The 17,587-nt window shown below is 34.4% G+C and overlaps 1 protein-coding gene across 1 annotated transcript; it reads left to right on the top strand.

Moving 5' to 3' along the window:
* Positions 1–2,436: 2,436 nt before the first annotated feature.
* On the top strand, positions 2,437–3,386 carry LOC141511648 (olfactory receptor 6C76-like). The gene has a single exon (XM_074220760.1). The coding sequence runs from the start codon at positions 2,451–2,453 to the stop codon at positions 3,384–3,386; it is 936 nt and encodes a 311-aa protein (XP_074076861.1). The 5' UTR covers positions 2,437–2,450.
* Positions 3,387–17,587: the final 14,201 nt, after the last annotated feature.

Below are 17,587 nucleotides of genomic sequence, written 5' to 3'. Positions count from 1 at the left end.
AGTCTTGGTTCTTAAATCTACCTAAATTAAATATTTACAAAAACTGGTTATGATAGAGATTAATGATTGTCTGCTTAATTTTCATCTTTGGGGAAAAGAGTTGAAGGTATTTTTCCACCTTTGTTTGCTCTAATAGATCCCCTTGAGAATATGGTGAACAAAATAAATGTAGTTTGTCCTCATGAGAGTGGTTGCATTTCTCATTAGTCATGAAATTGATGAAATGGAGAATCTTCCCATATTTTCTTTACTTTATCTAGCTAATTTTAACATATGATATCAGGTGAAGTTTGCAGTTTCTCAAATTGAATAATTTTTAAGTATGTGGAGATAAGGGTAAAAAATAATGTCCCATTGACTATAGTCGAGATAACTGAGAAGCTAATTATAATCTTAGTCCTCCTCATTGATGAATGTAAGGATGTATGTCTGCATAAGGAAGAAAGAGGTACATTTCACAAATATCTTACACATTTTTACTACTTCATCTTTTCTCTATTTACTCAAATCAACTCGACTTTTCCATGTAAACTCCTATGTGAATCTATCTAGCCTAATTCTAAAAGTGAGTATGCTTCCTATTTTCATCTTAATTATAGTGAATCTTTCAAAATCGTGTACATTTCTTCTCTTGTGAAACTCCATTTTTCTTCTGCCATTTGGCAGAAACAAGAAGTAAAACCATTTTTTCTTGAAATATTTTTGGAACTGACAATCCCCTGAGAAAAATCTGCTTTTTATATTATAGGAACCTAACATTTTTTCCTTAGTTGACAGTCCAGGAATTTATGACAATTTTCTGCAAGATCTCATAATATTTAAGATGCCAGAAAATCAATTTTCAGCAGATTGCTGGATAAAATTTATATATAGAAAAGAAGGAGCAGAGGTATCTTATGAAATATTCAAAATATTCCATGTTGTGTTCTTCACTGGTTTCAGTAAGTCTGATTCCTTGTGACCCTTTTGGAGATTTTCTTGGCAGAAATTATTGGAGTGATTTGATATTGCCTTCTCCAGCTCATTTTAGAATGAATAATCTGAGGCAAAAGAGGGGAAATGATATAATTAGAGTCACACAGTGAATAAGTGTCTGAAATAGGATTTGAACTCAGAATTATTTTCTTTCACATTGGTGCTCTGTTTAACCAATTGCCTAGTTGTTCATAAGAATGTGTCCTAGGCAGTATCATTTGTCAAAAGAAGACGAAGAATAAAAAAAATGAAATTATCAGAATTAATTTTAATAAAATTTAGAAGCACAGACAAGTACAGGAGTGATGTTAAAGCTTCAGAAGATAGAATGAAATTAAAAATTGCATGCTGCAACATTATCAGTCATAGTAATGTAAAGTTGTATAGGAACTTAAGGTCATTGACTACAAGTTCACAGTATTTACATGAGGAAGTAGCCTCATAGATGCTAAGTGACTTTATCAGGGTCTAAGAGATAAGAATTTCCAAAGGTGAGATTAAAATTCAGTTCACGCCCCTTTCTTCTTTCAAATTTTCTTCACTTAACCATGAAAGACAGAGTGTATGACTGAGATAGAAAAAGTAACTTCTGAGAAACCTTGCAATGCTAACTCTCTCATCTAAAAGGAATATCCCCAATCCAGGCATAAAATATTAGGTCATTTTAAGTAGAAATGCTTTTGTATTTTTTTCCTCAATAGGCTAACCCTAACCCTAACCCGACCATTGCTTAACAGTCACTTGTTCTTGATTGGAACTCTATTCAAAACCTACATTTAGTCATAGATAGTGATAACACTGAATTCATGATTCACACTTCCCATATTTTACTTGGTTGATGTGTATATAGTCATTTTTCAGAGTAAAAAAAAATAAAATAAACATTCAGTCAATTGTAAATATAGTTTTTCAACATACTTATAGAAATTTCTATGAACTACTTGTTATCTCATTTGATTTTTGGAACATTCCTGGGATGGTGGATGCTCTTATTGCCCACATTTTCAAAGAAAGAAACTGAGCCAGACAAAGGGTTAAATGATTTGCCATGAGTTTTCTCTGGAATATGTTTCTGTGACCAGATTTGATCTGAGTTATATATAAAGCTGTGCAATGGCTCATGGCTCATTTAATACTTAAATCTCAAATCAACCAATGTGAGGTAACTGGGACAAGATAAATGACTTGTTCAAAACTGTCAAAAAAGAAGTCATAATGAATGTTATACACTGAACCAAACTAGTGTTTGCTTTTATATTTTTTCCAGCAATAATCTAAGTCAAGAATTTACCCAAAATTCAAATCTTCCGGATTTACTACAAAATGTTTAATTTACTCTTAAACCTTTCCCTCTTTGGCGTTTTGTATGAACGTACATAAAGCAGAAATGTCATTAGAAAGTTTTAAACTCATTGACTGATTTTGTGATTTCTTTTTTTTCTATCTGCAGATTATGCAAAAGTCATGATTCAGTCATGCAAAATCATACCTCAGTGACAGAATTCATCCTCCTTGGACTGACAGATGACCCAAACCTACAAGTCATCATTTTCCTCTTTCTGTTTTTCACCTACATATTGAGTGTAACTGGAAACCTAAGCATCATCACTCTCACCCTTCTGGACTCACACCTTAAGACTCCTATGTATTTCTTTCTCAGGAATTTCTCCTTCTTAGAAATATCATTTACATCTGTCTGCATTCCAAGATTCATGGTCAGCATTTTAACTGGGGACAGGACAATTTCCTATAATTACTGTTTAGCTCAGTTGTATTTAGCATTCGTCCTGGCTATAACAGAATTTTTTCTGCTAGCTGCCATGTCTTATGACCGCTATGTGGCCATCTGCAAACCATTACACTACACAACCATAATGAGCCCCAAAGTCTGTATTCAGCTTGTAATAAGTTGTTGGTTGGCAGGTTTTCTCATTGTCTTTCCACCAGCAATTATTTTCCTTCTACTGGAATTCTGTGACTCCAATATCATTGATCATTTCTTCTGTGACACTTCTCCCATGCTAATGATTTCTTGCTCAGACACCAAATTTATAGAAGTCATGATTTTTTGCTTAGCTGTGTTCACACTCTTGGTCACATTGTCTTTAATAATTCTTTCCTATGCATATATCCTCAGAACCATTTTGAGAATTCCTTCTTCCCAGCAAAGGAAAAAGGCCTTTTCCACTTGTTCCTCTCATATGACTGTTGTCTCCATGACTTATGGAAGCTGTATTTTCATATATCTAAAACCTTCAGCAAAGGAAGGGGTGGCTATGACCAAAGGAGTAGCAGTGCTGTATATTTCTGTTGCTCCAATGCTGAACCCTTTCATATATACCTTAAGGAACCAGCAAGTAAAACAAGCCTTTAAAAATATTGTCCAAAAGATATTTTTCTCAAATAAATGATCTTTTTGAATGAACATTTCACTGAAAATCTGAATTGTCACCTAAGTAAACAAGAAATCACCTCCAAAGATTTCATTAATTTTTTATTTCTCTTGTAATCTCCATTTTCCTATTCATCACATTCAAACTCCTCTCTCTCTATTTCTTAATTTGCCACCAAGTTTTTCATTTTTTCAAACAACTTATCTTTCCTAACTAGGTATGGCAGTATTACAATGAGAGATTTCATAAGCATATCTCCCAAAATTTTCCAAGTGAGTAAGACCATTCATAGCAATAATTATGGTTGGCAGGTGAATTATTTTAGGAATTCTATCATTACCCACAATATTGTGGAATTATTCTCTGGAATTGACCTTACCTTTATATACTATGACAAAATTTCTAAAGCTTCTCATGTCATTTCCCATTTCAGAATCAAAATTTTATTACATTTTCTTCTCAAGTTATTCACAAATTATCCAATATTTTCAGAAGTCAATTATCAAACATTTTAAATAAATAAATAAAAGTTATTAATAGTAGAAAGACCAGAAGTAAGCTAGTTGGGTTAATATTCAGAAATATTAGCATAACTATATTGGGTCTCCAAACTAAATTATTTTCTAGTTGGTGTTTTTTTCTTTCTTTTGTTAAAATAGGCAAGAAGGGATTTTATATTTGCTTTGGCACCATAAATCAATCTTTACAGAATCCAATGAGTTCAAACAATAAATCAGTATCTTAGCCCATATCTCCCAAAGCTGGTCAAGTAATGACTATTTTAAAAATATCATGTTGCCTATACATCACTGCCTTCCTAATCTCTGTCCTCATGACTATGGGTCCTTTTCCCAGTGGATGCCCATAGAGCAAATTATGATGAAATTATCTATCTATCTAGAAGCTAATGTCTTCTTGGGAATTAGGTTTATGTATGAGACTGTTTAACTTCCTGTCCTTTTAAGAGACAGGATCTTCTGACAAATCTTCAGAAAAAAACAAGTTACTGAGAAGAAAGATTGCCAAAATGAAAAAGGATGTCAAAGCTTCATAGTCATACATTTAAATGTTGAAGACTTTTGGCAACAATTGAAATGCTACATTTTTGCTGAGAAAACCGGGGTGGGGGGGCGGGGGGGGACTCAGAGCTAAGAATGGCAAAACTAGGAGAGATGGTCATCAGAGTGCAACCCTGTGGCCAAGTAATAATTTTTGACCTCAATCACTAACTAGCTTTATGATCCTGGGCAAATCATCTCATCCTTTAATGGACCATGGAAGGAAATGACAAACCATTTCAGTATTTTTGCCCAGAAAAAAGAAAATGGAATTATGAAGTTTCAGACGTCAACACATAGTCATTAATACCTAGATTTTAATATAACTTGGACACATGTTGACTGTGTGATGCCAGGCAGTCACCCCAGCTACAACCTTGCATTACCAGATGGAGTTTCCTCTTTGGGGTATTCCCTATGAAGAAGAAATAGCAGTGAAGTCCATGAGTATAATGTAAGAATCTTAGTATTATTTAGCCATGCCTTTGCAAGGCTACAGGATATTTTAGTCTTCATTGCATATATAGTGCCAACTTACTCGAAATTCAAACACAATACCCAAAAGAGAAAAAGACTTTTCATTCCATTGTTCTTAATTTATAAATTGGCAGCAAATTCCTATAGACTCTTAGATTTTCAAACACTAAGTGGTAACTTTTGAATGGGATTTCAATATGATTACTTAGAATGGGAAGTAAGTTGTAGGTTCCTACAGAGACAATGAATTATAATTAAATGAAAGGAATATATATATGGACTATTACAAATGAATTTTGGGGACAATATAACTGAATCCATTTTGGTTTTTTGTCCTTTAGTGTATATATTTGTACGTTAGTTTGGAAATCCAATATAATTAGGTTAAGGCTTATGAATACTAAACCAACTGGCTTAATTATAGTCTTTCTACTATTTACAGTTTTTATTGATTTATTTACAAATGTTTGATAATTGGTATGTGTGTGTATGTGTGTGTGTGTGTGTGTGTGTGTGTGTGTGTCCTTGTCTATGTCAGTGTTTATTTAGTGTAGGTTTTATCAAAAAAATGTATCCTTTAATATATCCTCTTCTTCCTAAATTGTTTTATTCCTGTGAAAGGAAACTTTGAGAACATAGATAGTTCCAAGAAACTCTCTTTTCCCTTAATCTTATCTCATAAACCAAATACTTATTTACTGAGTGATTGATAAAACAAATAGAGTATTCTTTGGTCTTTTGTAAATGTATAGGCTAGCAAGGACATATAAAAGTGGTAAGCATTGTATTCTATTGTAATAAGTCTATCTGCCAAGACTAAACTATGGGAAAGAAGTACATATATTTTTTTCAGTCTCAGGTAATTTTTAAGGGGCAATGCATCATTATCACTTGTGAAGATATTAGACACACATATCTAAGAGCTGTTGGTAAAAAGATTTTTTTTAAAGCTTTTCTTTTTTATTTGCATCCTCTACTCAGTCATGACAGTGTCTATTCAGAACTCCATAACAAAATTTTTGCAGTACAACTACGCTCCTTAATTTACACTCACTTCACCATCTATGATTACCATAGTCATCCCCTCATACATAAAAATTACTAAGGAAGATAATCTTTAACAAAAGATTCAGACTTCCTACATTGCCTTACAAGCTTATAGAAGACTCCTACCTTACAGGTGAGGTTCAGATAGAGCCAGAATACTTAGTTTTGCCCTCAAACACCAAAGGGCTTCAGATTGATGAAATAATTCCCTCTTTCATCAGGGACTGACAAGTCAAGTACAAATGGAACCCAAAGGAAGTAAGAGGACAGGGCAGCTAGGTGGCACAGTGGATAAAGCACCGGCCCTGGATTCAGGAGTACCTGGGTTCAAATCTGGTCTCAGACACTTAATAATTACCTAGCTGTATGGCCTTGGGCAAGCCACTTAACCCCATTTGCCTTGCAAAAAAAAAACCTTAAAAAAAAAGGAAGCAAGAGGAGAAAATCTGAATATTCAAGAATAATATAAAAAAAAAGAACAACCAACATTTAATTAAGTTTTAAGTTCTTTGGATTGATGTCACAATATCTAAGCTGTAGTTTCAAGCATACTCCATGTAGGAGACTAGTCTTCAAGACTGGTGTCTCCAAATGTCAGTTAGAGATCACAAGATCCACCTATGTAAAAACAAAATTTTAACATGTATTTCATAGTATTTGTAAATTTCTATATTTCTATATACCATATGTACTCCATATACTATTGTGTACATTAAAAATAGACATTACCAAGATAAATATGAAATAAAAATATTTTAATATACTAGTGATGGCTATGTAATTTCAACCTTAAATAAAAAAAATCTATCCAAATAGATGAAATTGATTCATTAATCATGATGAGGAAATTGCCAAGCCACCACCAAAGTACTGAAATGCCATAAGGGGAACTGAGGAATACTAGGACAGAGGAAATAAATTGTATACGGTTTGTAGTGTGTTAGAAGATTCAACATGAGCAGACCACAAGTGTAGCAACAGGAAGTGTCCAAAAAAACAATAGAACCAGTTGCTCAGATAATTTGTCTTTCTGGGAATGGAGCAAGGTCAGTTCATAGCTAGTATTTCTTGACAACAAATCAGACATATATAGTGAGTTTAATTAGAAAAGTGAATGTGATTCTGTAGTTTTGAGAAGATGAGGCTAAGAAGAAAGTCATTTTTCTCAACTGTCTCAGTAAAAAAGTTGGGGAGAGGGGCAGCTAGGTGGCGCAGTGGATAAAGCACTGGCCCTGGAGTCAGGAGTACCTGGGTTCAAATCCGGTCTCAGACACTTAATAATTACCTAGCTGTGTGGCCTTGGGTAAGCCACTTAACCCCGTTTGCCTTGCAAAAACCTAAAAAAAAAATTAATAATAATTGCCTAGCTGTGTGACCTTGGGCAAATCACTTAACCCCATTGTCATAAATAAATAAATAAGTTCTTTTCGTTATTTTCAGGCATGACTCTCATTCCATTCACCCTCCCCATCCCTCCCATACCCCCCACCTCAGTCATAGTCACATACCATTTAGTACTCTAATATCTAGAAGTTATTCCAGGAATTCTTCTTGGGCTTGTGTCCAATTTCCATTTTCCTTTAAAACTTAAATAGGAGCTATTTTCCCATTTTTATTTTCAGAGTTTGTAATTTTATCTCCCAGTTATCACAGCTTGTTCTCGGTGTCTGTGAGCTTTTGATGCTTCCACAATAGTATGATCTGGAGAGAGGTATAATCACTGCTTTCCTGGTCTGTATTCTTTTTTTAACCCAGTGATGGCTCCCCTGCTGTCACAAAGTCTAGCATTCTTTTTTAAATTCATTTTTTATTTTCATCCATTTGTATATGCATATTTCCAAGTTACAAAATTTCCTTCCACCCTTCCTTCCCACCCCTCTACCCTCATCAGGGAACAGTCAGGTTAGCATTTTACATACATATCTACAAATTAATAATTTTTGGCATGAGGAATTAGGATTACGGGAAAGAAATACATAAGAGATCATTTTTATAAAGTATTCATCAAATTCTGTAGGGGTGCTTATTTTTTTCCCTGTGTGTTTACTTTTGTTTTGTTTTTCTTCCTCTATTTGGGGATAATATAGTCCATAACCAGTCCAATGCAATTGTCTTAGCTCTCTGCATTATAGAAAGGAGTTCCTTCCATCAAGGTAGTTCATCTCATAATGATGTTAATGTGTACATTGTTCTCTTGGCTCTACTCCCTTTGCTCAGCAAAGTCAGTCATTTCATGCTTCTCTAGAATCCAACCATTTATGGTTTCTTATACAACAATAATTTTTCATAGTATTCATGTTCCACAACTTGTTTAGCCATTCCCCAATTGATGGGCATCCCCTCAATTTCCAATTCTTTGCCACTATAAAAAGAGCTGCTGTGAATATTTTGGAACCTCTAGGAATTTTCCCATTTTTTATAATTTCTTCTGGACATAGTCCTAGAATTGGAATTGCTTGGTCAAATGGCATGAACAGTTTTATTGCTCTTTGGGCATAGTTCCATATTGCTCTCCAGAAAATTTGAATCTGTTCACAACACCACCAGCAATGCATCAATGTCCCAGTCCCCCCACATCCACTCCAACATTGCTCATCTTCCCTTTTTCTCATCTCGGCTAATCTAATAGGTGTGAGGTGATATGTCATTATTGTTTTAATTTGCTTTTCTCTAATCCATAGTGACTTGGAGCATTTTTTCATATGATTATATATAGCTTTAATTCTTCATTTAAAAGCTGTCTGTTCATATCCTTTGACCATTCATCAATTGGGCAATGAAAGTCTACCTTTATTTTTGGCACTGGAATTATGACCAGGATCCTTACTTCCTTGTGGTTTCAGGACCTAGTGCTCCTCTCCATCTTATAACTGTTACATGTTCTGCATGGTCAGTGCAACATAGTCCCATACCACTTGTAATTTCATGGCCCCCATAATCTCTTTAGGACCCCTTTACTAATGTTAATCTTAGAACTCCTAAGGCTGAAACTGCTGTTTTCACAGACACTTACAATGTTCCTTCAGGTGTATGCACTTCATATTGTCTCTCATCCCTCTTTCACAGTCTTTTCCTACTAACTTGTTGAGTTGTCATTCATTGGAAAAATTCCTCAGTTTCTTGGCTATGACCCTCCGGACATGAATTTTAGCTTTTTAAAGTAGTTTGAAAGAAATAGTTTACAAGATTTCGGCCAGGTTGGTATTTTTATTTGTACCATGACTGAGCATCAATCAAAGTGCTGCTTGAACCCTCCACAATGAATTCACTTCAAGAATCTGAGTCTTTAAATATTATTCATATTATTCCAATTTTGCCAGCAGTTTTTATCAGAGAGTTTTTATCCCAATAGCTGAACTCTGCATTTATCAAGCAACAGATTACTAAAATCGTTTCCTGATTTTGCACCTACTCTATTCCACTGGTCCACCACTCTATTTCTTAGCCAATACCAGATAGTTTTGATGACTGATGCTTTATAATATAATTTTAGATAGGGTAGGACTAAGCCCCTTGTTTTGTACTTTTTTTCATTAAATCCCTGGAAATTCTTGACTTTTTATTTCTCCATATGAATTTACTTACAACTTTTTCTAACTCATTAAAGTAATTTTTTATAATTTTGATTGATAGGGCACTAAACAGGTAGTTTAGTTTTGGTAGAATTGTCATTTTTATTATATTAGCTCTACCTATCCATGAGCAGTTGATGTTTGTCCAGTTATTGAAATCTGATCTAATTTGTGTGAGAAGTGTTTTATAATTGTTTTCAAAAAGTTTCTGTGTCTGTCTTGGCAAATAGACTCCCAGGTATTTTAAATTGTCTGAGGTTACTTTGAATGGGATTTCTCTTTCTAGCTCTTCCTGCTGTACCTTGCTAGTCATATATAGGAAAGTTGAGGATTTATGAGGATTTATTTATTTTATATCCTGCAACTTTGCTAAAATTGCTAATTGTTTCCAGTAGTTTTTGGATGATTTCTTGGGATTCTCAAGGTATACCATCATGTCATCTGAAAAGAGTGAGAGTTTTGTCTCTTCCTTCCCAATTCTAATTCCTTCAATTTCTTTTTTTTCTCTAATTGCTGAAGCTATCATTTCTAATATGATATTGAATAGTAGCAGTGATAAAGGGCATCCATATTTCACCTCTGATCTTATTGTGAATACTTCTAGCCTCTCCCCATTGGTTGACGGTTTCAGTTAGATACTGCTAATTATTCTAAGGAAGTCCATTTATTCCTACATTCTCTAGTGTTTTTAGTAGGAATGGGTGCTGTATTTTGTCAACAGCTTCTTCAGCATCTATTGATATGATCATATAATTTTTGATGGGTTTGTTCTTTATATAATTGATTATACTAACAGTTTCCTAATATTGAATCAACCCTGCATTCCTGGGATAAATCCCATGTGAGGAGCCACAGTAAGGATTAAGCAGGATCTGGCTGCATCAACATTAAGGGATCAAAGGGCCTGGAACAAGATATTTCAAAGAGCAAGGGAGCATGGAATGCAGCCAAGAATCTACTATCCCACAAAACTAAGCCTTCTTTTTCGGGGAAAATGTGGACATTTAACAAAATGGAAGAATTCCAAAAATTCCTGATGAAAAGACCAGAGCTAAATAGAAAATTTGGACATCAAACAGGCAGTTCAAGAGACACCTGAAAAGGTAAAAAAAAAAGGGGGGGTAAAGAAAAAAACTGCTCTCCAATAAGTTGAAACTGTCTATATCTCAGCATGGGGGAAAAGATTCTCATAACTCTTGAGAATGTAACTCTAACAGAGAGAATATACCCAACTAGAAGTGATGGACACTCGTGACTTATCCATGAGCCTGCTATCCAATGGGATGAAACTGACTATAACCCTACTTGGGAGAAAGACTCTAAAAACTCTCAAGAATTATAACTCTAGTAAATAGAATGTACTGAGCTAGAAGTGATGGATACTCAGAATTTTCTATGACTCAGATAGAATGATTTTAAAAATACTACCTCCTTAAAAAGGGGGACAGGAAGGAGATGGGAGGAGGAAGAGAACTGAATGGGTAAATCTCATTATACTAAGAGGTACAAAATATCTATGGTAATAGAGGGGAAGAAGGGAGATCAGAAACACCTGAATCTTCTTATCAGACTTGGCTTAAAGTCAACTTACACACATACTCAGTTAACTTAAAAAACATCTAACCCGGGGCAGCTAGGTGGCGCAGTGGATAAAGCACTGGCCCTGGAGTCAGGAGTACCTGGGTTCAAATCTGATCTCAGACACTTGATAATTGCCTCGCTGTGTGGCCTTGGGCAAGCCACTTAACCCCATTTGCCTTGCAAAAACCTTAAAAAAAACTAACCTTTCAAGGATTAAAAGGAGAAAAGGGGAGAGGGGGGGACAGAGAAAGGGAGGGGAGGGGGGAAAAGGGGAACTAACAAAAGGAAGGGAAGGGGAAAAAGGGAAAGGGGAAAGAAAGGGGAGGGGTGTATATAGAAGGGGAAAACACACTGAAGGGGGTGGTATTTAGAAACAAAATAGTAGGGAATATGGATAAGAGGGGGAAAGGGAAAAATACAAACAGAGGGAAGATAGCAGGGAGATTAATAAAGAATTAGTAATTATAACTTTGAATGTGAATGGGAAGAACTCTCCCTTAAAATGTAGGTGAATAGCAAAGTAGATTAAAACCCAGAATCCTACAATATGCTGCTTACAAGAAACTCATTTGAAGCAGAGAGATACATATAAAGTAAAGGTAAAAGGTTGGAGCAAAATATATTTTGCTTCAGCTGAAGTGAAAAAACCAAGGGTAGCAATCCTTATCTCAGACAAAGCAACTACAAAAATAGATAGTGTTAAAAGAGATAAGGAAGGAAACTATATTCTCCTAAAAGGTACCATAGATAATAAAGTGATTTCAATATTGAATATATGTATATATATATATATATATATATATGTGTGTGCCAATGGGATAGCATCCAGATTCTTAGAGGAGAATCTGAAAGAACTACAGGAAGATATAGACAGCAAAACTCTACTAGTGGGAGACCTCAACCTCCCCCTCTCAGATCTAGATAAATTGAATCATAAAATAAACAAGAAAGAAGTTAAGGAGATAAATAGATTGTTAAAAAAAATAGATATGGGAGCAGCTAGGTGGCACAGTGGATAGAACACCAGCCCTGGAGTCAGGAGTACCTGGGTTCAAATCCGGTCTCAGACACTTGATAATTGCCTCGCTGTGTGGCCTTGGACAAGCCACTTAACCCCATTGCCTTGCAAAAACAAAAAAAAAAAAAAAAACCCTAAATATGGTAGACTTATGGAGGAAATTGAATGGGGATAGAAAGGAATATACCTTTTTCTCTGCAGTACCTGGCACTTATATAAAAATTGACCATGTATTAAGTCATAAAAACCTAATGATCAACTGCAGAAAGGCAGAAATAGTGAATACATCTTTCTCAGATGACAATGCAATAAAAGTCATATGCAATATTGGGCCAGGGAGATATAGACCCAGAACCAATGGGAAATTGAATAACCTCATTTTAAATAATGAGTGGTTCAAAAAGCAAATTATAGAAAAATTAATCATTTTATCCTAGATAATGACAATAATGAAACAACATACCAAAACCTATGGGATTCACTCAAAGCAGCTGTCAGGGGATATATTATATCTTTAAATGCTTCCATGAATAAATTAGAGAAATAGGAAATCAGTTGAACTAAATATGCAACTCAAAATTTAGAGAAAGAACAAATTAACAATCCCTAATTAAATACCAAATTAGAAATTCTAAAAATTGAAGGGGAAATTAATGAAATTGAAAGCAAAAAACTATTGAATTAATAAATAAAACCAAAAGTTGGTTTTATGAAAAAAAATAAAATTTATAAACCTCTGGTTAATTTGATTTAAAAAAAAGAAGAATCAAATTGCTAGTATCATTAACGAAAAAGGTAAGCTCACCATCAATGAGGAGGAAATTAAAGTAATAATTTGAAATTATTGTGCCCAACTCTATGCCAATAAATTTGACAATCTAAGTGAAATGGATGAATATTTACAAATTGCCCAGGTTTAATGAAGAGGAGATTAAATACCTATACAACTCTATCTCAGAAAAAAGAAATTCAACAAGCCATCATTGAACTCCCTAAGAAAAAATCTCCAGGGCCTGATGGATTCACAAGTGAATTGTACCAAACATTTAAGGAACAATGGGTTCCAATTCTATATAAACTCTTTGGAAGAATAGGGGAAGACAGAACTTTGCCTAACTCCTTCTATGACACCATTATGGTGCTGATCCTAAACCAGGAAGAGCTAAAACAGAGGAAATAAAATTAAAGACCTATCTCCCTGGTGAATATAGACACAAAAATCTTAAATAAAATCTTAGCAAAACGACTACAAGTTGTCACTGGGATAATACATTATGATAACTTGTTTAATTGCTTTGCTAAGATTTTATTTCATTTTTTTGCATCCACATTCATTAGGGAGATTGGGTCTATAATTTTCTTTCTCTGTTTTGATTCTTCCTGGTTTAGGTATCAGAACCATAATGGTGTCATAGAAGGAGTTAGGCAAAGTTCTGTCTTCACCTATTCTTCCAAGGAGTTTATATAGAATTGGAACCTATTGTTCCTTAAATGTTTGATAGAATTCACTTGTGAATCCATTTGGACTTGGAGATTTTTTCTTAAGGAGTTCAATGATAGATTGTTGAATTTATTTTTTTTTGAGATAGTGTTATTCATGTATTTAATTTCCTCTTCATTCAACCTGGGCAATTTATATTTTTTCTAAATATTCATCCATTTTACTTAGATTATCAAATTTATTGGCATTCAGTTGGGCAAAATTTATTTTTTCATTATGATACCAGTAATTTGGTTTTCTTCTTCCTTTTTTCTAATCAAATTAACCAAGTTTACCAATTTTATTGTTTTTTTCTTTCATGAAACCAACTCTTGGTTTTACTTATTAACTCCATAATTTTCTTGCTTTTAGTTTTATTAATTTCTCCTTTAATTTTTAGAATTTCTAGTTTGGTATTTACTTGGGTGTTTTTGATTTATTCTTTCTCTCATTTTTAGTTGCATGCTTAGTTCATTGATTTCCTCTTTCTCTATTTTATTCATTCAAGCAGTTAAAGATATAAGATAGCCCCTAATAACTGCCTTAGCTGTATTTGGTATGCTATCTTGTTATTGTCATTAACAAGGATGAAATCATTAATTCTTTCTATAATTTGTTGGTTGTCTTTAAAATGAGGTTATTTTGTTTCCAATTAGTTTTAGGTCTGTCTCTCCATGGCGTATTATTGCAGGTGATTTTTATTGCATGATGATCTGAGAAGGGAGTATTCACTACTTCTGCCTTTCTGCATTTGATTATAAGCCTTTTATGCCCTAGTACATGATCAGTTTTTGTGTAAGTGCCATGTACTGCAGGGAAAAAAGTATATTCCTTTCCACCCCCATTCAGTTTTTCAGTATATAGCACATTATTTTTGCTTTGGTCCCATCCATCATTCTTTACAGAATCATATTAGCTCAGACACTGAATTAGTATCTTAACCCACATCTCCCAAAACTGATCAAGTGAAAAATATTAGATTCTAAATATTTTGTTTGTTTGCTCCTCAACGTCTTCCTACTTTCTGTCCTCAAGACCATAGGTACCTTTGCCGGTGGAACTTTAAAGAATAGATAAAGATGAAATTAATCTAGATAACCAGACACTAGTCTGTGGGAATAATGTCGACTATATATGAGACCTTCTAACTTCCTGTCCTTTCAAGATACAGAGTCTTCTGCAAGGTCTTCAGAGAATAAAAAGATCACTGAGGAAGAAAGATAACCTAAAAAGAATGAAGACATCTAAGCTTCATACTGTCATAGATTTAAAACTGAAGTCATCTGTTCTGAGGAATCCAGAAAAACAAAAGACTCATAGCTAAACTGAGATAGATAGGAATAAGTAATAAGAGTGAAATTATGGATTCAGCAAGACTAGCTAGAAAAATGATCCTGGGCTAATCATTTAATCTTTTTGCCTCAGTTTCCTTATCTTTAAAATGGATTGGAGAAAGAAACAGCACATCTCTCCAGTATCTTTGCCAATAAAATGCAACATAAAAAATTCAGATTTTCTCCTTTTTCTCCTAAGACAGGTTCACTTGGACTCTGTTAGACTATAACTTGTCAATCACCAGTGAAACACATAATGACTTCATCAATCCTGAAACTTTTGGTGTTTAATTTGAAGGCAAAACTAAGTTTTCTGGGTCTATCTGCATCTCACCTGAGAGGGTTGAGAGTTCCAGAAGTTTGTTTGGGAATTGTAGGGGATGACTGAAGCAATTGAACAACACCAACTCAGAGCCAAGAAGATTTGTTTTTAGCATAACTCTGCCTCATTCTGATGGTGTGATGCTGGACAAGTCATCTCCAGCTACCAACCTGAACTGGTAGCAGGAGTTTCTTCTTTTGGGAACTCCCTGAGCAGGAGAAATTGGTTACAGCATATTAGTAGAACACATATCTCTTGGACTTGATTTTGAGATCCTAGACATTTCAACAACGGAATATTTTATGTTCTACTCCTCACCTAGTAATAGTTCACCTCACTTTCAAACACAATACCCAAGAGTGGAAAAAGACTTTCCATTCCATTCTCCCAAATTCATAAAGTCACAGCAAATGTCAATAGGCTGCTAGATTTTCAAACATTTTTAGTAACTTCTGTAAAAAGGAGTTCAAGATGATTGTTTGCAATGGAAGGCAATTTGTAGGTTGCTACACAGTGAATGCTTGATAAGTAAATGAAAGGGGAAAATCTTAAGTGTTTTATTAATGTTATCTTTTATATTTGTTTATAAATACAGTTATAGTTACAGAAAGGGTAGCTTAAAGCAAAAGGTCTCCTTCAACTTCTTCTTCTCCTCTTATAGTTTTATTCCTCTCTAATAATAAGCACCTTTCCTGCCTACAAACCTTCCTCCCCAGTCCAAAACATGAGTTAGAAACACATCTCTTTTTTCCTGACTTTACTAATTTTGAAGGGAACATTAGACATTCATTTTTAGCAGAGACTACCTAAATGACTAACACTCTGAATAATTTTTATTAAATGATGTCTCCATTTTTGTCTGTATCCTCTACTGGTTATTGGCATTAGCTGCTTAGGGTGCTATAATAACATTTTGCCATACAATCACTCTCCTTAATTTCCACTGAAATGCAGAGTTTTCATAGTCCATGACTGCCATAAGTTCATCTCTTCGGACAACAGAATCACTGAGGAAGACAATTTTTACAAAGAGAAATCCAAACTTGATAATGAAGAATTACTGATCAAGCTTATGGAACTCTCAAATCTCCTAGGTGAGAGGCAGATGTACCTAGAAGACAGAATTTTACCCCTCAAACACCAAAAAGCTCTGGGATTGATAAAATCATTTTGTGTTTCACTGGGAATTGACAAGTGACAGACTTAAAGCACCCAATGGGACCTCTCTTGGGAGAAAGAGGAGAAAATAAGAATTTTCAAGAATCATAAAAAAAAGGGATGACACTTATTTAAGTTTTTTTTTTAATCTTTGAATTCCTGTCACAACATCTATTTAATCAGTAGGTTCAAGAATATCATGTATGGGACTAATCTCTATGACTATTGTAACCAAATTTTTTTGATCCTGCAACTTAACTCTTTAAAATCAAAGTTTTAACATTTAAAGCATAGTATTTCTAAATTTCTTCATCTGTATATACTGTATATACTCTATGAATCATGTGAACATTACAAAATAGACATTAACAAGATAAAGATGAAATGTAGGGTAATAACTTTGTAATTTCAACCTGAAAGAAAAAAGAAAACCAAAGTAGCCAAGGACCATTAATGGAGACAAGGGAACAGAGAAGGGCCTACCAAGTAGCCTCAAAGTACTGGGGTGACTGAGGTGGAGGTTGAGGAATACTGAGGTAGAGAGAGTAAGTTGGGTAGAATTCTTGGGAGGTTAGAACATTCTATCACTGAAGTCCTAAGGTGTAGCAACAGGAAGTGTCCAAAGAAGCAATAGATCCAGTTGCTTAGGTGGTTTGTAGTTCTAGACTTATGGAAAGTTAAGTTCATAGCTGGCTGAACAGTGAATAGGAAAAATGACAGGAGGGATTATTAAAGTGGCAGTAACAAGACTTGACAGCAAGTTAGACACATGGAGTGAGTTCAACTGAAGAAGAAAGGATAAATCTGAGGTTTTGAGACTAGGAAGAAGGTCATTTCCCTCAACTGCCTCAGTAAAAAAATTGGGGAGAGGCAAGGATTTTTTTGAAAAAATAATTAAGGCCCTTTTTTTGAACAAGTGTTTTAGAGTCCTGTCTACAAGGACATCAAATTTCAGATGTTTAAAAGGAAAATGGTAAAGCTGTACCAAATGACAAAATCTTGTTAAAGCCCTGAGGACAATTCCAGGAAAGAGTAGGAGTTTAATACATGCTCATTCTCTTCTCTGAATGGGGGTTCAGGAAAGAGAACACAGTTGCAAATATAGGTGTAGGAATCTTCTGTACTGGGAAGATAATTGAACCCATGGGAGAATAGATTTAAGCTTGTTTTCT

The sequence above is a fragment of the Macrotis lagotis genome, chromosome 2 (assembly GCF_037893015.1).
Source record: "Macrotis lagotis isolate mMagLag1 chromosome 2, bilby.v1.9.chrom.fasta, whole genome shotgun sequence".
Lineage (NCBI taxonomy): Eukaryota > Metazoa > Chordata > Mammalia > Peramelemorphia > Peramelidae > Macrotis > Macrotis lagotis.
This window is presented reverse-complemented; position numbering and strand designations above follow the sequence as displayed.

What these genes read in the sequence shown, in the direction of transcription:
- LOC141511648 (XM_074220760.1), top strand. Translation starts at nt 2,451, where the DNA reads ATGCAAAATCATACCTCAGTGACAGAATTCATCCTCCTTGGACTGACA.